Source organism: Musa acuminata, chromosome BXJ2-4, assembly GCF_036884655.1.
Source record: "Musa acuminata AAA Group cultivar baxijiao chromosome BXJ2-4, Cavendish_Baxijiao_AAA, whole genome shotgun sequence".
Taxonomy (NCBI): Eukaryota; Viridiplantae; Streptophyta; class Magnoliopsida; order Zingiberales; family Musaceae; genus Musa; species Musa acuminata.
In genome coordinates, this window is record NC_088341.1 from 27,064,462 (window position 1) to 27,085,470 (window position 21,009).

The window sequence follows — 21,009 nt, forward strand, 5'->3', positions numbered from 1 at the left end:
TCTATTTCTAGATCTAATCAAACTATCTATCTACTCTTTGCTAGGCTTCCAAAGAGTGCTCTTGCCCCTTCAAGAATTCCTTTTTGAGTGCTCATGATGACATTCTAATAAGAATGATTAGATCCGAACTGGTAATTTGGCAGACCAAGCATTTATTTCAAGTTAGTCATTTAACTAACTTTAATTAAATGAGTTTTTACCTCTATATCTATTCATACATTATTAAGTGTTACCTGGATTTAGGATTACATCATTAAAAAAAATCGAAACCTTAAATCAAAAAAAAAAAATTGACATAATAACTCAAATTCCAAAGGTTTACATTTGATTAAATGGCACACCAATCACTTTAAATAGGGATGATGTTGGCAGGTCTTAATGTACAATGATATAGCAGCTTTAAACACACTTTGAAAGCCTTCAGAATCCTTAGATATGATTTAAGGATGATGGTTGTCAATGGTCCAGTGTCATTCATGTACATTGCTAAATTAGCATGATTTCATAAATCTAGTTGGAGATGGAAAGCATTTCAGACAATCAATGTTTACATACATTACATTATTAAAGGAAGGATTTTTCAAACAAATAAAAATTTATTCAAATAATCTTTTTCTTGGCTTTTTAATATATCATTCTAATTCAAACCTGCATATATATTAATTAATTAACAATATAACTTGGTTGATAGTTGGAATAATCAATTGCTATTAGAGATGGGTGATGTCATAAAAGTGGTAAGAGATTGCAAAGTATCCTAGTGATAGATAAATAATACCAGGATGGATATTGGAAGGATCACCCCTTATGGGAGGTGCATTTTATTCATCTAAAGAACTAGAACCCAACATACAGATACTACACAATGTTGGTATGATTGGCTAAACCTTCCCCTTATTTCCAGAATTCTATCTCTTCTGTTGGAAACTTTCTCACAAAAAAAGACTTCCTAGTCATTTTAATATAACCTTTCATCCTATCTGTCCTTTATGCAACAGTGAGCTTCAACCAATTAAAGGATTGGTGGCAAAACTACCATCTGCAATACTGTGTTGAAGTTACAAATTCAGACAGACTCCATCACATCACAGTCGCAAACCTCTGCTCAAATTAAATGAACAACCTCTATGTGGCAAATCCAAGCATTTTATTGCTGGCATCAAACATCGACCATACAGAAGGGCTACCAGTAAATCCAGATCTGATAAGCTATCAGTTGTATGGGAAAACTAATTTCCCCATCTCAAATCTTAATTGATATTTTTTTGAGAAAAAAAAAAAATCAGTGAGAATACTGTTCCATGTAATAATATAATAGCACTCAGGTAGATCAAGTTTAGGGATGACAGTACCCACAAATTTCACTTGATTATATATCTAAAGACTCAATTCGAAGTGTCTTAACTCGAGACTGGCTATCTTTATTACTAACCAATTACTGCAGAAACATGGCAACTTTATTTTGATATATAACTACTATTCAATCAGTCTACACCATCTGCTACATTGCTACACAAAATTCCAAATGGTGGTGCTTATCATTCCAAAGAATATGGCCACTAACATGAAATGAAAACCAGGAGTGAACAAAACACCATCAGAAAGAATGCACATTCATCCATAATTAGAACTAACAATGTAGAGTATAATCGTACAAGACAAGGTACATTCCATTTGTCCTCTCATGTGACAAATGAATAAATGATTCTTAATTCCAAGGTGAAAAGAATGGTACAGGCTGGAGCTTGGGACTCAAAACTCCAAAAAATCAGATGATTTGCTAAGCATGAACCACAATTACCTAAGACAAACATAGAAATGTAACAGGGCAAAGAAAACAAACAAACAAACCGCTGCTTATTATACAAGGACCTGCCTACGAGAGAAGCTGCACACTAGGAACTCCCATGGGATCTAACTGATGATATGGACTGAGCTGAGATAGATGCAGTTGGGCTGTTAGAGTCTCTCTCTCCGTTACCAAATCTTGCTTTCCCACTAATCCTACTAATGGTCTCTTGAGCAACATCAAAGAACCAATCATCACTTGGGAGAACACTGCATCAAGCACAGATGATAGTTTGAAACATCATTAGTCTCATAAGGAGAAATAGGGAACCATGCCAACTTTCTGAAATAATATATTCAATAGGACTAAAAGAAATTCATCAGAATAAGAGGCTATTACCACATCAAACTGATATACACCAATCAGTATGGTGAATCTTTTCGAGGCAATAGATTTAGATATTCACCATACTGATTGGTGTATATCAGTTAAGCAGCAAAAATCTCTTACGAACATGTGATTCTTTTCGAGGCAAAAAATCTTAAGAGATTAAAATAAAAAGTCATTTATTGAATGCATGATGCTGATGAACATGTCAGCACCCCTGGTACCATGAAGACAAGAAATTGTTGCTGTTAAAAGAGAAGAGGGAATCGACAGATAGGGAGCGAGAGTCTTGCGAGCGAGAGAGTCTTGCGATCGCAATGTATAAGTAAAAACATTCCCCATCCACTCCAATTCCTTTATTTTTCTTCCCCAAACCATAGTTCTGTCCGGATCAAACTGTTTCCGGATCATGTTACAAAACGTTACTTACAATAGTTCTCAGGAAATATAAAAAATAGCCTTAGATACCATCAAGAAAATAAAGAGTGCATCATATACATGTCCTTCTTCAACTAAACAAAATATGAGCAATAGAAAATCACTTAAAGATGTCAATCTAAACAAACAATTTTACGTAGTCTGAATACTCTTGTTACTTAACACAATTTTGCATGTCTTGATATCTACTATTAATTAGTGCAGGATACTTTGTTGGATTTCCTCTGGAGAAGAATTGGCTAGCCAGCAGATACTCATAGGAACATGCTAGTCAACATGCCACTGACAAGGTACAGCCGTGCAATTTATTCCCACAAGTGCCGAGCCAGCACAATAGTAAAAAGATGAAAAATGCGGTCTGATTAAACCCAAAACTATTATTGACTTCATCTGAACTCCAACGATGACTACGGAGTGCAATTAATTTGGTTAGCTCCAGCTTCAAATAATCAACTGATTAAAATATGACCAAGAAAGCAGAAGTACATGAAACAAACACTAGAAATTTGATTGTTCAAAAAATTGTTTCTCAATAGACCCAAACATGCATTCAACGTGGATGAATCATCAATTATGTGACGCTTCTAAAATCATCAATTACTTGAAGCTTCTAAAATCAAACAGTTGAAGATATTATTTAGGTTGAGTTCAGTTAAGCTAGTTGTAGATGTATTATGTCAAGAATGAGATATATTGGTGTCAGATCATTTTTACATATATTAGAAAGTTTTAAAACTGAAGATATTATTTAGCTTGAGTTCAATCAGGCTAATTGTAGACGTATTATGTCAAGCAAGGTATGCAATACCGTAGTATTGTACCGGTGTTTCGAGGTTGGCTCGGTATAGTACGGTACCGTACACCGAGCGATATGCCAGGGCGTACCGAGCGGTACACCTAATTTAGGTGTAAAAACATCCGAAAATATCTGAAAATAAAAAAAAATTAGGATAGGGTTTTTAAGTTAGAAATAAATATAGTAATAGCATAAGTTTAGCAAAATCAATGTAAATTAGGTAAAAATAGTATCACATATCTTTTTCGGGCTTTGAAAAACATCTTGTGTAAGGTTCATATTTCAGTCCATTACGAATTGTCCTTATGTAAACATACCTCTTGATTAGAAAGTTCTTCCTCTTAATCTTCCCAAATTAGCCTTGATTCAATTCACAAATCGTTGTTTTGTAGAGTTTATGAGAGCACAAATGTGAGAAAAAAAGAGTTTGAGATAATTTAAGAAAGTGAAAATGTAATAGAGTGAAATAGGGGAGAAAAAGGGGTTTAAATACTATAAGAAAGGGCTCCAACAATTAATTTAATCGTTGGAGCACTGTATCACTGTTACCGAGCGGTTTTAAATATTTCTTCATCTTACTATGGCACACTAGTAGTGCTACAGTGTAGCACTGTAGCCTTGTAGCACGTTCCGTCCGGTAGCGGGCGGTCCACGTACCGGTATGTCGTCAGACCAGTACGTACCGCACGTACTGGGCGGTACCATTAGAAATTGCATACCATGATGTCAAGAATGAGATATATTGGTGTCTGTTCCTTTTTGCATATTTTAGAAAATTTTACATTGAGTTATAATAATTAAATTTGTTTTTATTTCTAGGAGTCAAAGGAAATTGAACAAGAGCACTAACCGACTGGCTATAATCCACAATGGCCTACATGGCAGTCATTTGATCTTAGCTAAAAGGAAAGGAATCAAATACTAGTCAGATAGGTACGTACCATCGGATTGACCAGTCCAACCAAGGACCGATCACGGACCAGTACCAACAATTTTTTTTATGATATCGTACCAGTCTGACCCCAATATTAAGCAGGTATTTAAATCCTTATTGAGCTTGCCTCGTGAGAAAGATGTCATTAAACTTTAATAGGCTCAATACATGCTTATTTATCAACTAAAGAATCCATGTTATTTTAGGTGTGGTGTAGATCCACACAGTGATTTAAAAAGGCGCTCAGGCGCTCGCCTAGGCGCTCGAACGAGGCGAGGCGAGGCCCGAGTGCCTCGCTTCACTTCTAGGCGGCGTGCTTCAAAGAGGCGAGCGTTCCAGGCAGCGCGCTTCAAAGAGGCGCCGCTTGGGCGCTCGCCCGAGCCCAGGCGCTTCAAAGAGGCGCCGCCTGGACGCTCGCCCGAGCCCAGGCGCTTCGGGCGAGCACCTGGGTTAAACCAGACGACCGAACCAGGATTTTAGGTCTAGTTCGGTCTTGGTGCTTTAGTTGGTTCAATCGAACCAATTAAAACCGATATCAGCTGTCGCTGCCCAACCCTAACCCTCCCGCTGCCGCTCCCGCTGCTCGCCGCTGTCGCTGCTCGCTACCGCTGCCGCTATCGCCGCTCCTGCTCCCGCTCCCGCTGCTCGCTACTCCTACCGCTGTCGCCGCTCCCGTTGTCGCTGCCTCCTTACACTCCCGCTGCCGCTGTCGCTTCCTCTTTTCTTAGTCAACACCCCCTTACACTCCTCTTCCTTCTTCTCCTTCAGTATACTGTTAACAGTATACAGTATACTGTTAACAGTATACTAATAATAGTATTTACATTTATTAGATCAATAATATATTATTTTGATTTTGTATCTTAGATTTTCTTAATTTAATAGCATATTTTTATTTAAAATTTTAAATAATTATATTTATTAATTATATTATATATTTTTTATATTTTAGCGTCTCGCTTCGCTCGGGCGAGCGCCTAACGCCTCAGGCGTTTTTGGACCTTGACGCCTTTTGGCGCCTAGCGCTTTTTAAATCACTGGATCCACATTTAATAGGGTGATGACTTGCCTTGTTAAATTAGGTGAGATGTAGATCCACATTTAGTAGGGTGATTTACCTTCGAAAAGGTGTTTCAGCAAGCAATTTGTGGCCACATATGTGGTCATATGATTGCACTAAATGAGGTATATGGTGCCTCAACGTATAGTACAACTGCGTATGTTCTTACACTACATATAGGATGCAACTTCGGTGTCCAAGCCTGCCAGAGTTGGCAAATGTGTATTTTGGACTAATTTAGGATTGAGATTTCCCTACATGACTTAATTTTGGGGCTGGAACCCAAACCTGACTTGAGCCCCACCCAGCCCAATTCAACACAATTAAATTCCTTGTTATCTTGTATCCATCAAAGTAACATTTCAATTGAGACATTTTAATGTTTAACCTGGACAACCTGCATGTGCCCAAATAATGCATAGCAATTTGAAGTTCATTCAGATTTGATAAAAATGTACTATCCTATACATCTAGAACATAACAACACATCTAATGTTTAACCTAGAACCAAAATAGTGCTACAATCAGAAGGTTTATTAAGTATAAGATAAAATTTATTCTCGTTCAAAACCCTTCTTGAGAGATGAATAGAGGTTAACAAGTAAAAATATGATATTGATGCCAAACTTTACGACATGAGTTATAGCAAAAAAAGAAAAATAATGAAGGTCGAAACCAAGAAATGTTGTGTCACATACTGGACCTATATGGATCCCTGGCCAGACCGGTATGTACCAATCAGTACTGGTGTATCGACCCATGGTACGCCGCTATGTACTAGTATTTTGAAGACGAAGAAGAAGGAGAAGATGTAGTGGAGGAAGAGGAGGAGAATGGAGAAAGAAAAAGGAGGAAGGCAGAAGTGGCAGTGGAAGGAACAAGAGGAAATGATGGACGAAGGTCAATGAACTAGATACCTATTGGTGGTGATAGAATGGCACTTTAGTTTCTACTTGTTTTTGTCCCATATTGGTAAAGCATCTGTCTGTTCTATGGCAATATGCCCATAAAGAGGTCCATGAGAAGGTCAATGTACAACAACAAATAACTGACATGATCCTTTCCAAACTACACAAGTCTTCCAAATAAATGGTTATCTCAGGGAACTTAATGGCCATTTAGAAAACTGTAATTGCTGATCAAATATCAGAATCAAGTTTGAAATTTCTCAATTCACTGTTTCTCAGGAGTTTGGTTGTCCAGATTGTAACCCATCAATTCAAATGGGAAAAGGCAACACTTTAGCATATCAAAGTCATTCAACTAGATAGAAGCGCCTCTCAATGTAGGCATGGTAGTCGCAACTAGTAAGAACAATAAAGGAATGCCTTCTATTCTTGCTGGATGTTCAGTATACAATTAGATGACAGAAAGAATGGATGTTCTTCAGTAAATGAAGAATACACAAATGCCAACTCAAAGAAAAAGTCCAAGAAAAAAAGGCTAGAATCCGTCCAGAAGAACAGATGAAAATATAGCTAGAAGTATCAGTTACTGGCACCAAGCACTTAATAATGATAAAGTTGAGCACAAAACGCAAGAAAAAAATTATTTTAATGGAGTTATAGTGACTTCAGTAAGTTACCTGTCTGGATTCATTCCAGTTGCAGAAAATGCAGCCATAGCTCTTTCAATAATGTCTACAATAACTTGATGCACATGACGAGACAAGAATCGGCCTTGGCCAAAAAGGATCACAAACTGCATATCCAGGTAAAACTGCAGAAATGAAAAGAACAAGCAACATTAAAAGCTAAAGGAGAAAAATAATTTCTGGTTTTCCAGGGTTATATTATTATAAAATATGACAAAACACAAAATTACACCTGCTGTAGACCAAAGGGACCCAAAGGTCTTTGTCCCTCTTCAATATCCTCCCAAAAGCTCTGGTCTTCTGAAAGCCATAGTATGACTGTTTCTGTGAGTCTCATCATTAGCAATGTAGCAAATCTTTCCCTACCAACAAATATATCTGACGCTATGCTTGCCATTCTATTCAATTTCGCATATAATTCCTATGAAAAAAAACAGTTGTCAGAAGGTTTGATTGTTTTTGGAAAAGAAACATCTATGAAAATATGCAGAAACTACTAAAATACCATTATGCAACAAGATTATTAACCAAAGTTTTAAAGAAAGCTTATTTTATTTGTGGTGCAGAGGATAGGTAAATTGCTTTCAAGATTTGAACCAAGGATTTTAATTTCGAAAATACCGCCCATACCGGATGGTACGTACCGGTCCGCCAGCAAACCGGTACGTGAACCGCCTGCTACCAAGTGACATGGTTCTCAATTTCGATGTGTACCACCCGGTATAGGTGGTACATATCGATCCGAGAGGATACCGGTACGCGGATCATCCTCTACCGGGCAATACTAGTGTTTTGACTGGTACCAAGGCATACCAACCGGTACCACCCCGGATTTCAACCGTTACCGAGGCAAACCGATCAATACGCTCTGGCATGGTAGGTGAAAATATTTTTAAGATTCTAGGATGTACCATTGATACACCTTAGCGTATTGACAGTATATACCGGTACATGCCATACCGAGCAGAGCTCGGTGCGCCGATACAAACCGATATTCAAAACCCTACTAGGCGGTACCATCGATTGGGATTGCTTCTGCCCCATTACCACCCTAAATCGATCGATGACGATCGACTTCAACCGTCACCGCCCGCTACCAAGTGGTATTAGTAGAGGGAGAAGAAAGAAGAGAGGGAAGAAGAGGGAGAACCTAAAGATCCGACACCGCTCTCCCTCGACGATCCCAATCCGTCGCCACCCTCCCTTGCTGGACGTCGTAGATGAGATGTCGCGTCCTCGTCTGAGGCAACGAAGCCCCGGCGTCATCGACAACTTCTCCTCATCCGCGTGGGGAGAAGAAGCCTCAGCGACATTGTGGGGAGAAGAAACGAAGAGTAGCGACGAGACATCGCCCTTTTTTGTGCGGGGAGAAGGAAACCTCGGTACACCCTGATGTACCACTCGATACTCTATACCGTACTGTACCGAGCTATGCTCGAAACTTCGATATGATATAAAATTACGATCCTTGCTTTAAACATTATAACTAACCTTCACAATCTTGAATTGCTATTAGAAACAAAAAAAAATCATACTGGATAGTGATAAATGAAAATCATACTTGGTGGGTAAAGGCTCTATAGAACATGATGAGTATTTTAAATTATGAATCTTCAGAAACTCCAAGATTGTTGTTCAACCTAACTTAAAAATCACAAACTTCAGAAACATCAATGAGTTGTTTAAGGCAACTGATAAATTGGCAATTATAGATCCTAGTAGAATAAAAATGTTTAAGATCCTATCAACTATAGAATTAGTCTAGGTGAATATTAAAGCCAGAAGAATTTTTCACATTCTCCTTCAGGAACCGATATTTTCCATGATGCCTCAGGTTTGCAAATATCATAAATATTCCTCTGAACCAAGTAAATGATAATGCATACCCTTAAAGGTTAGAAGTAATGGTGCAAAATACTTCTGTTGTTATCTAAAAAATTCACATGGTGCCCTTAAAAACACTCAATCTTGTCAACGGAGATTTCTTGGAAGACTAGGCTAGCTACTGGTTGGTAAAGATGCCTTAGGTAACCTATGGCCCTATACATTGCTTGCCTGGAACAGTGTATAAGACATATACATGTGTATGGAACTGTTCATATTTGCATGAATAGATATATTTTATATAGTGGTTGTTATTCTGCAACCTGGATGAACAAAAATTATGGCTGGGAAAATCCACTGCACACCGACCCTTTCCAGAGACTTCTTGGGAGGGCCTCATGCACCTGGTCACCATTTTTTATTACATATATGCAAAAAAATGGTATTGTTCTATGCAAAGACTACCATACCACCTGAAACAGCACGAAACAAGAGCTTCGTTTCAGGCGGAATGCACAAAGAGGGGGGCATACCGCTCTGTCACGGACTTAGCTGGTTTTGCCTAAGTCATGCGGCACCCTTGCGTGTCCGTCCGCAAAGGTCAGCCTCCCCGAAGCCTCCCATGGTCCCTTAGGACCCACAAAAGAGAAAACGGGTTAGAGAAAATGCCTCACTCGGGATCCACAAGCAAACATTCTAGGAAACACTTCATAGACAATGCAAATTACAAACAGACTTTACAAGCTCTGAACAGTTGCACAACAAAGGGTCAAAATGGTCCACTACAGACCGAAAATCTCTCATAAGTGTCCACATGACATAACCTTTATTTACAAGCTTAAAGCGGCCACCAAACCCAACTAAAATGGGACCATTAAGCCTTCGGTCATCCCTCTACATGTTGTGCAAAGCATGAACATACCAACAGACACGGACATACATAAGCATTACATCAAACATTCTGTTTCGAAGTTTGTCCGTGACAGCTCGATACGCAGGAAGAAGGTACAGAATGATCGAAACTCAATCGCTACCAACCTGTAATGGTTGGATTTCAACCGTACAAGTTCAATCTTGGTTCTCCCTTTTAGAACCCCCTCCCTCCCCCTCTTTCACTCTCCCTCACTCACACTCTTTCTCCCTCTCTTTCTCAGTCATTTACCAAGTGAGTAAGAGAAGGCATATGGAACTAGATGTTACAAAGGAAATATTATCTCTGAAGCCTCTGAATTGGGATTCCACGTAAGGCATACAAGGTTTTTCTTGCAAAAGTTCTATATCATAAGTACCCTTGTACGAAATATTATATATGATGTTCTCAGTAGCCAATACATAGGCATAAATAAAAGAGAAGGCGTATAGAACTAGATGTTACAAAAGGGAATAGCTTGATATATCTACATCTCAATAATATTTAATAAGCAAGAAAATCCAACTATTTGGGGTCACTACATGCTTGGAACTTCTGAGGTCACTGCTAGTCAAACCAAGAACATCAAGTTCTTTCTATTGTTTCTTGCAAAACTTCTCCATTTTTCCTCTACTTCTCGTTGCAACACTAATTTAAATTGGCTCAACATACCTGACCAGTGCATATACAAGTCTCCTTTGGTGAAGTCCATGTTATTTTAAGATATTTCCATCATCTTTTCCATGATCAATACTACCTCCAAATGTTTATGGATGAAAACATTTCTTATCTTTTTTTCTATATTAAGTCCAAGCATCCACCTCAACATTCCAATCTTAGTGACTAACATTTTAATCACATTATTTTGTAATTACACACCATTCAAATTTAAATGCAATTATTATAACTGTCTTAAAAATTTTACTTTTAATTTATGAGGAACGGAATACAACAACCATAATATGCTTTAAATGAGTGTCCCCAATTGAACCATATCTACAGCTTAGGTGAACTAGTTTCATCAATAACTAATCAATTGTATCAAAGATGGATCATTAGGAAATTATATTCCAAACAAAAAATAATGAAATTAAGTTCCAAAGTAAATAAATACAACAAAAGGTAGATCCTTCTGTTGCAGGCTTCCCCAACTACAGCTTATAAATTATAGATATAAATCTATCTTTCCTTCTCGCTAAAACCATAGTAATAAGTAGCATGATGACAAAATAAGCTACATGTAACTTCTTAAGAGATGTCATCGCCTAATTCCATTCTAAAGGGGTCTAACCAACTTTTCTAATTGTTTTACTTCTTCACTTTTCTTTGTATACACTTCAATATATGTCATGATCATAATTTTCTTCAGCAAGTCAAAAGACTGCAAATCTTTTAGGGAAATTCTTAAAATCTGAAACTGTTCCAGTAAATAGAGTAACATCCGTGTGTGTTGTGAAGGCATGGCTACTAGTCATAAATCAAATTACTTTCTGCAATGCATAGTAATGGAGGTAATGTTTTTATTCCGTAATTAAAGTAATTAAATGAAACGATACTTGAAGTTACCAGTTGAAATGGTTACCAAATGCAGTATGGAACGGAATTGTTTGATAGACTAAAGAGAAATAAATGAGAGGATCCTATTTCCGCAAGTAGGATTCATCGTTAGCAGGTTTTACAATAAAAAAAATTGGAGCCAAAGGTTGACACTGAAAATGGGTGAAGGTTTCCCATGATAATGAATGTTTAAACATCTACACACTAGAAATACCTGAAATATTGGAGAAGGAGCCCATTCTTGCTCTTCAGAATTCATATCCATATTTAGATACATATCTGCACCTAGATTAGTATCACCATCTTCTGTGAATATAAGATCAAGAGCATGCTGCCTACAAAAACTATCACGTAACCTATCAACAGATCGCTGCAGTTTCTTTTTCCATTCTCTTTGTTCTGGCATACGAGTGTTTCTCTCCAACCCTCGTTTACGAGGATCTTCCATGACACCAGACTGATACAATGGAGAAAGCTTCATGACTGCTCGAGGAAGCAAATCTTCTGCCAACAGAGATGCATTTGCTAATAAAGCCAATTGTTGTGTTTCAGTCTCTGCTATTCGAACAAGTTTACTCACAGGACCATCCAAATTTGTCTCCTCCTCCATTGAACTTGGCAATGCATTAATCAGCAAACTGATATATGAGTTGAAGACCTTTAAAAGACCATCCATGGAGGAACCCCCTAACTGCATGCTCAAAAGTGGTCCCACATCCTCAAAAAAATCCTGCAAAGCCATTCAAAATGTCATATGACAAGATGAACATAGATACAAGAATTCTCTTTATGTAAATCACAAATATGATAGCAAATTGGGACCATTCGTACGGCATTCTAGCATTATGGTATTCTTCAATCATCAAATTGTTCATCCATGTGAGTAAGTCACAACATCACATGCATCATCCTTTTAACTCAATCATAACCATAAATTTTGAATAATTATTTCATAGGATTGCATGCATCATCCTTTTAACTCAATCATCATCACACATGCAAAATAAATGTAATGTTCTCAGCTGTCTTGATATTTATAAAATTCTGTCACCATGTTCGACACAATTACATGGGATTCTCATTTGAAGTAATTTAAAACCTCAATCTTAGCGTCATTTTCTTACTAGTTTGCAAATGACTTTCATAACATTTGGAATATAATATAAAAATAAAATATAGCATTGGTGATTTGGAAAGATCATTGGCCAAGTCAAATTACATGATTAAACAATATAGTCCAAGAATGCTTTACATGATTCAGGCAGCAACAATCAACCATAAATGACAAACAAACAGTATAAGCTATAATATGCAAATAAGAAAATAAAATGATTCCATCATGCAACATGTTTCCTATCATTCATTATCCTCAGTCATTTTTAGTTTTAACCTGCATCTTAGCATCTTACACCACATATTTCTCTCTCTCTCTCATTTCCCCACTATCAAAGGTATTCTTTCTAGCACTAAAGGCAGCCATCTGTTATGGCAATAAAATTAAAATTTGACATTTGATCGACTAACTTTACTGCTATTGAAGCAATCACAATTTTAGAGCAACAAAAGTTCCCACATTTTTGCATGCAAAGTATCTTGTAAATATATCAAATGAACTCAAAATTACATCATGGTGGAAAGTCAAATATAAATAAAGCAATTGATCATCTCAGTGGAAACATCAGTCACCTGAACCATCAAATAAAACCGATGAGCACTGCTTGAAAGCTTGGGTTGGACACCCAGAACCACTGTAGATGTTCTATTTGATGTACGTGCACCTGTAGGTGGATAACTAAGTAACCAATCATCTGCAGCTGCCAAGGCAGCAGTGCTCTCTTCAATTCTTCTTAAATTAGCATCTAGTGCTTGCTCAACACTAGGCCTAAATAGTTTCAGAAGAACAGAAGACAGTGACAACCTCCAACAAGCTTCGAGCAGAGAACAATATCCAATGGCTATTTGAACACACTCCACAGCAGCTCTTAAACCTCCAGCTGCAGCTGATGAGGCTAGTGCATACCTCTTTACAAGATGCGCGAAGGCTTCTGCTTGCATTGTAGACCAAATAACCAGTTCCGATGCATATTCATCCCCAAAGACAGCTTGAGAGTCATTTAAAGCTTGAGCAATGGCAGAAAAGACTTGCTGCGACAGTGCAGCAGTATATGCTCCTCCATAAGAAGTATTAGTAGGATGAATAACTTGCATGTTGTACTGAAGCCTCTGATCATGAGCGCTAAGTAGCAAAGTGTGAGCACGTGGACCATCACCAAGCCTTTTGAGAGCTGCAGCGGCCGCACGAAGTTCGACACCACGAGTAGAAGATTGGCAAGCAGCTTCAGCAAGTTGATCAGCAAACTTCTGACGATGGTCTGATATAGCATTCTGTAATGATGAGAGATCAGCAGTGCCGAGAGTTTGTTTTTGTTTTGCATCTGCAGCTAAACGTTCTGCTTCATCCAGGGCATCTAATGCTTCATCGACTCTCCTTTCAGCTAGTAGAACTTCCAGCATATCAGGAAACTCCTCTACCCATTTCTCAAGTTCTGAAGGCTCTCGATCTTCCACATTTGATATGTCATTCTCTGTGCTACCTTCAGAACCAGCAGATAGGGAATCAATGTTAACTCCTTCAGCTAGTCCACGAATTAAACCTGTCTGAGCACCTAGAAGATTCTTGATTGACAAAAGCTCGCCTTCTAAGTCCGATATTTCCTTTGATGTTCTATATTTGGCATCATAAAATGCACAAGTTCTCGTCAATTCTTGAAACTTACTAGCATGATGCAATCAAGCAAAGTATACATCAAATACAAATTATTATCACCAACACAAATGATAAAAGCACATAGATCAGAGACCTTAATTAGGCTTTGTTACTTCCATCATTACAGTTCCAAAAGGCTCAAAAAGCTCAACCTAACTATAAACCTTGTTAGACATGCTTGAGATCCTAAGTGCAAGACAAGAAATAGAAATATACGTAATACCTAGAAGAAAAGTTAACAAGTTTGCTAATGTCTCATTAAAGATGCCTGAATGTTGAAATAACCACCTTAAAAGTTCTTCAATTTATCCTCAATTATACCTAACTTTTCACTAATGTGATCTATTTTTATTGTTTTTTGGCATCATTGAGGTTTGTTTAATTGCTGGGCAGAAGGATTTTTCACCAAAAAAATATCAGAAAGTCATTACAAACTATTTACATTGTAATAAAGAGAAGAAATTTATATCCTTTACTCATTTCTTCTATTCAAATTGCAAGGTAAAGGGCAACCTATGCTCTATATGTGATAGTATTTTTCAAAAGCCAAAGACACAGGATATGGAGATTTTTTATTTTTTCTAGAGAAAAATATAGAACAAAAAAGTAGATCTGGAAGAGTTGTGCATATCTTTTAGTCTTCCTGTTAAACAAGCATCTCAAATAAGATTTATTTTCTCTGGGGAAACAATTTTTCATAGAATTATCCATGCAACCAAACACACACTAAACACCAACAACATCCTCATCTCCATTACACCAACTAATTCAAAATGGCATTTTTCACAATGTGTCATTTTAATCCAATGTTTTAAATCCTGATCTGATACTGGTTTAAATAATCTATCAGACCAGTACAATACCAATGGTGGCATATTAACTTTTACTGCCAAGTATCACTGAATAAACAGCAAAGAAAATGAACAGTAATGAATCATTATTGACTTATATGCTTCAACGGCACTTTGGTTGGCCTGGTAAATACTGGCTGGTACATAATGGTCCAACCTGTCTTTTAATCCTTGATTTAAACCATAAAACATGGTTAGCCTTATAAGCACCATGTATAATTTTCCTTTAATCAAAAAATTACTAAGCATAGACAAAATGCTTCCATGTTTTGTTGTAACCAAACTGCTTAGTAAAATGAATCTAATTGTTCAAATTTATGATATACTGATAACATATTGAATGTTGATCTCCTACTGGTTCATATATCCAGGACAGTAGAAGATTTTACTTCTAGACTCTTCATGATTATTTGTTTAAACTATAGTATCGTAACTGATTTATTATGTTACTTCAGACGTTCAACACTAGTCATCCCAAATCTCAAATCCTTGTCTAATCAGTACTTCAATAAATCAATAGAGATCATGAAATCTATTGCAAACACAAACATAACCAACAAAAGCATCAATCTGAAAACTCTACCCAATATGGTCTGATAAATGGCCTATTGCATCCTAATCCAGATCAGATGAAGTAATTGAGTTCGTCCAGGCAGGCTCCCAAAAACTTCAATAGGGTACACCAATCTAGGGTTCATGGATCTGCCACAACCAAAAAGTCATCCAAATCACCCAATTGGACTGAAATACCAATTGAATCATAGTCATCTAAGCCCCGAGAGAAAATCCCAAAATATTGTACAAAACCATACCCGTCCATTGAGAAATAGACTCTTTGCAGGCTTGAGAACGACTCAAGCTAGTCATTCACCCAAAATGAAGGGGAGCATAGTAACTTTTGCCTCTCCATATTGAAAAATCATACACAGTTGAGAGGGGCCTCCTGAGACATCTGCTTCCAGCAGCAAAACAATCTATAGATATAAAACACAAACTATGTTTAAACATGTGATACCTTTCTAATGACAATATCAGGGATTCCCTTCATGTAACAAACCCCAGACAGTCCAGAAATGGTCCAGGACATACAGTTGGCATGGTGCAGCACATCACCATACAGACAGAAGAACAACAAAGAAGGAAAAAAGAGAGAAAGGACATAAACAAAGAGAAAGTAGGTTAAAAAGCCATAGAAACATTGTTTGTAATTGATCCTCATCTTGATGAATGGCAAATGCTTGAACAGTTGGACCTGGAGAGTGGGTAATTGAATGGCAACCTCATCTTGAAGGCTAGAACAGTCAGTCTTCTCTCAAGAGCTTTATATTGTCCCCTAGAAATTTAACTAAAGGCCGAAATGGCCAAGTAGCTAAGCCAGAAGCTTCAATCAGCCAACCCAATGAGTTGATGAACCCTAAACCACAGAGGATAAGGTAATTTTCCTAGCAACCATGACCAGTAACTAATCCAGACTCAATCTAGTTGCAGATTGGTATATGCCATGAGGTACTGCCAGTGGATGAGAAAGTATTCCTTGGTGCATATTTTCCAGTACTCATTTTATCATCATTCAATGGGTGAAACCAAGTACAAGACTCAGTTGACTTTTGGCACTTCTTAACCTAGATTACTTCTGTTTCATAATTTTCAGAATTTCTTTTTTACTTCCGTTGTTTTATCTTTAAAAATTTTCTCCTTTTGAAATCTTTTAATAGTTAAAACATATTTTAATGAAACCTAATCTGGCAATTTCATCAAGCTGATTCTATTCCAAAACTCCAAAGCAAAATTGAAAACCAGTCCTAACCTTTAAACCTTGGAACTAGACATATTGAAAAAAAAATTCTTAAGTAATAATCTCGAAAAAAACTGTTCAATAAATTTTCACAATAGAAGCAGGATCAGCTCATATTTGGACTTCCAGTGGATAAACAGGTTCAAATATGTAAGTTTTGTTACATAACATCCCCACTAGGTCTCATTGTACTTTTGTGATAGTCAAGAAGCTTTGCAAAAGAAGAGCCAAATGCATCTTATTAATGTTCCTTCTCCACAATACCCTTAACTTTCAAAATAAGCACACACCAGGAACAAATTCTAATCAGAAATAAGAGGAGAACAAAAGATTTAAACCAAAATTTCAAACTTCATTTGCACAAGAAGAAAGCACTTTACATTACAAGTCACCAAGCAAAAAAAAAAAAAGTAGATCAATCAATAATGAAACTCGAGTCCTGAAACTATAAAAGATAGTTGGCCTTGCAAAACGACTAGCAATTCCAGTTGAAAGATTCCATGAAAAACAGTACAGAACTAAAGATCTATTTGCTGACCTTATGAATGCTGCATAATTAGCATAAACACTCTTGCGCATTTCTTCTGCAGAAGCTTTTTTTAAATCTTGCAAATAATTGCATAAGTGCCTTATTTCCTGTAAGAGTAATGAGAAGAATAGGAACTAATATTTTAGCATCTACTTTGAAAAGCTTATAGTACATTCTTTCACCTAATACTGAATTCATTAATAGTTTGAAGGGAAAAAATATAACCGCGAAGTTATCACAAGAATCAATAAAAGAAATTAGGGACCAAAAAAAAGGGACTGGAAACTAGAGAAGGTCAAAAAGAAAGAGAGGGGGGAAGGTCCAAAGGCCAGAGCTCGTAAGCCATTGAATACTTCTTGTTGTACTACAATCATAACAAAAATAAATGACCACACTTTAAATAGTTGTTTCCCATTGCAGAATTATATAAAGATCATGACAAAAGCATATCTATCTTGTATATAGAAGACAACAGAATCAGAAGGTGAACATCAAATACTGCCTAAAAGGTATCCCTAGCATTGTATGTCTCAGATAGAAAATACCAATCTGATGTCTAAGATCTGTATCTTGGAGCTCCATGCTAAAATGTAAGATGATGATAATAAATATGCAAGGTGAATTACTGTCTGTTGTTTCTCCTGCAACCATTCTTTTACTTGCTGTTAGCTGAGGTACCTCATTGGACATTCTTATAACCTCATCAATGAAGGTTGTTTATATAAGCTGCAGCGGACTTTTTCATCAAACCAACCCATGCGCATGACTTGTCAGTCATAAGTTAACCATTTTGGGTTGTGTCCTTTAGAAAAGGCCAAATCGCAACTGAGTATTTAAGGACCTGGGGCTTTTCATCTCTCTCTCGTAATCTCGTTTACTATGCCTTTCAGTGGCATTCTTTTGGTTGTCAATTTGTTGGCACCTTTTTGATTCACCATGCCTTCCAGAGGCCCATGTTGGGCCAGCTATTGCTGGCACTTGGATCCTTGGTAATATGTTCACATCAGAGAACATATTGCCAAAGTTGCAATGAAGAAGTCAAATCAGTTAAAATAGATAAATGACCTTATATCCACTAGACCTTTGCAGACAAATTGCCAAACATTCAATAAAATATTTCAGTTTACAGATCAAAATGTTTCAGTCTCAATGGAAGGTTTCTACCATGATTCAACTTATCATGTGGCACATATTTTAAGAGACAGAAAAATTACACTAGATTGTAAGAATCAAGAAGGATACAACACTTTCAAGCAGAATATGAAAAAAAATAGGATGGATATTCTTATGAGACAGAATAAACAAGTATGCTGCACTGTTTTTAAATCGTTTCAATTTGGTACCTGCGACCACACAGTTTAACATGTCTGATTATATGGTGTGCATGTAGATATATGATTTGGTTCCAGAAGCTTAAGCTAAGATCTAAAAGAAAAAAATTTGACTGTTTCAGAATATAAAAAATATTGAACAAATATAATTTACAAATCTTTTTTTGTTCTAGTTCTTACAGCCCAGAGATCTTCTATTCTTCTGTGCATGAGAATAATTAGGAGGCCAACATATAAGGAGAAAATCGTCTCGAAGAAAATGAAAATAGATGTCATTACTGGGTAGCATGAGCTACATGCAACTGTTGACCTAAGAAAATGTGCTTCAAGTAAAATCCCAGCCTCAAACTTCAAAATTTGAAGCCCCAAGCTCAAACAACATAATAAGCTCATAAAAACACAAAAAAAATATAGGAATGTGTGGTAAATCAATAAAAAATGAATGAGAAAGGTGTATTATATAATTATAGAAAATAATATAGATTATATAAAGCTAATTACCACACAAACAAAGGAGATCAAAGGGAGGCTACCTTGCTTAAGAGAAAAATGGTGTAAAGTTGATTAGAAAAAGAATCAGAATAGCAATAGTAAGAAAAATCAACACTATAAGATATTTACTTTTGACTTCATTTTAGTTGATAATAGCTGATAAGACTACAAAACCATGCTGTTAGAACTGCAAAAATAAACTTTGGAAGCAAAGAGTTTCAGAATAAATAGGACCAAGAGCAAACAAGAAGAGTGAAGATTAAGACAACAAATGAACATATAATAAAAAATAAGTGGCGAAAAAATGCCATAAAATACATTTTTTTCATACATTGGATCTATGAGAGATAAGGTTCACAAATTTAGAGTGACCATAAAATGAAGAGATGTACAATGGGACAACCTTAGTCTTCTAAAATGAATACAAGACCAATATATATCATGGATCACATGTTGGGCAGCTGGTAACAAATTGAAAATTTCAGTTTAGCTCAAAAAGAATCTTGGAAATTATAACTTAAAGTCATTGGAAGGACAGAATAAAAAATGATCACATTCATGAGGGGTCAAATAAAATTTCAGCTCAAGATAAATGAGTTAAAGCCATTGAAGGTGGCATAGGCATGTCGAAAGAAGAGTGAGTTAGCAAGAAGAATTCTCACCGACTAAAAGATGCAGCTGAGGGACAAAAAGGAACTACAAAAACATCTTCAACAGCCAAAGATCGATGGTGAATAAAGAATTCTCACTGAAGCAAAAGAGTAATAAAGCATAAGTTGCGAAAGGAAAGCACAGCAAAGTCATTCAACCAATGACCTAAATTTTTAACAGCCATTCAATTCAAAATCGTGGCACCCCAATGATCCATGTAGTCAATCAAATAAAACCTAGTGAAAGCAGAAGAGACTCCAATAAGCAACACAAAGGGAAAGATCGGACCTTTTCGTTCATGGTCTGGCACTTGGACTGCACGTAAGCATCGGGATCGAAGTTATCAGTCTTGAAGATCTTCAGCTTGTCGGCGAGCTGAACGCCGGCCTCCTGCTCGCCCCCACCCACGGTCGCCTGGTGCGCCCCGGAGGGGGCGGAAGCCCTAGATCGGGACGACTTCGCCGAAGCCATCCCCGGATCCCCGATCTACCTCAAACAAATCCCAAATCCGATCGACCCTCCTCCTCCTACTCTTCTCCGGAAGCGAATCCACTAAAGCGAAAAGACGGATCCACCTAAGAGAACCACGATTCGGAGGGGAAAGGAGGCTTTTGGGGATAGCTGCAACGAAGCCCTCAATCGAAGGCTTCTCTTCTCTTCTCTTCTATTCTTCTGTTCTCTTTCTTTGGGGTGATTGGGGTGATTGGGGTGATGACCTACGAGATATAATTACGGAAGCAGATTAGGAAACCCACCGACCTAATTGACATTAAAATGACTCGAGTTGTATGCCGCGATATCTTCTCCCGTCCTGTTTGCTCCACGGGATCACAGGGAGAGAGGAATTATGAGGGGTAAACTGGTAAATAGACCCGTTGGCCGCCGAGTGGGACGACGGCAAGAGGTGGGAGTCGGGGTGGGGGGGCCTGCCGTTGAAATCCCCGAGTACTTTGAGCTCATCCATGGCTAAATTTTAGTATTTATATTTTTCAATTAAAATGATTTTTTTTTTGTTTTGTTCTCAAACCTGATTTAGTCAGTACTTATCTCTTCATATGTGTTCCACAATCCTACTTTACTACTTAAGTACGCATTCATATTCCAAATCGGATTCAAACGAGTTCTAATCTGTGTCTAACGTGTTAAATAATTTGTATACTAAAAACTTCAGATTTTCTTTTTTTTCTCTTTTAATTTTTCTCTGTTTCACTATCCGAGTGGACGTAAATAATGAACATATAAATGCATCATGATGACGATGATGATTTCATGGATGAGGAATCCTGGAATGCAGACGACAAAAA

General features: G+C 37.2%; 1 protein-coding gene across 2 annotated transcripts; it reads right to left on the minus strand.

Annotated features, from left to right (window-relative positions):
- Window positions 1–1,583: 1,583 nt before the first annotated feature.
- LOC135610183 (exocyst complex component EXO84B-like) lies at window positions 1,584–20,511 on the minus strand. 2 transcript variants are annotated; one of them, XM_065104355.1, is made up of 7 exons: window positions 19,994–20,511; window positions 17,241–17,338; window positions 12,976–14,014; window positions 11,504–12,019; window positions 7,231–7,419; window positions 6,990–7,123; window positions 1,584–2,058 (listed from the first exon to the last, which is right to left on the minus strand). In XM_065104355.1, exons 1-7 carry the CDS (start codon window positions 20,174–20,176, stop codon window positions 1,896–1,898), a joined length of 2,322 nt encoding a protein of 773 aa, XP_064960427.1. In that variant the 5' UTR covers window positions 20,177–20,511; the 3' UTR covers window positions 1,584–1,895. The 2 variants fall into 2 exon arrangements, with proteins under 2 accessions (XP_064960427.1, XP_064960428.1); XM_065104356.1 differs by lacking the exon at window positions 19,994–20,511 and adding an exon at window positions 19,717–19,741.
- Window positions 20,512–21,009: the final 498 nt, after the last annotated feature.

What these genes read in the sequence shown, in the direction of transcription:
- LOC135610183 (XM_065104355.1), bottom strand. Translation starts at nt 20,176, where the DNA reads ATGGCTTCGGCGAAGTCGTCCCGATCTAGGGCTTCCGCCCCCTCCGGG. An exon ending in CTCCTTCTCCAATATTTCAG is followed by an intron (nt 7,420 to 11,503) that starts GTATTTCTAGTG and finishes TTTTTTTCATAG; the next exon opens with GAATTATATGCGAAATTGAA. An exon ending in ACTGGAATGAATCCAGACAG is followed by an intron (nt 2,059 to 6,989) that starts GTAACTTACTGA and finishes TGCTTGATGCAG; the next exon opens with TGTTCTCCCAAGTGATGATT.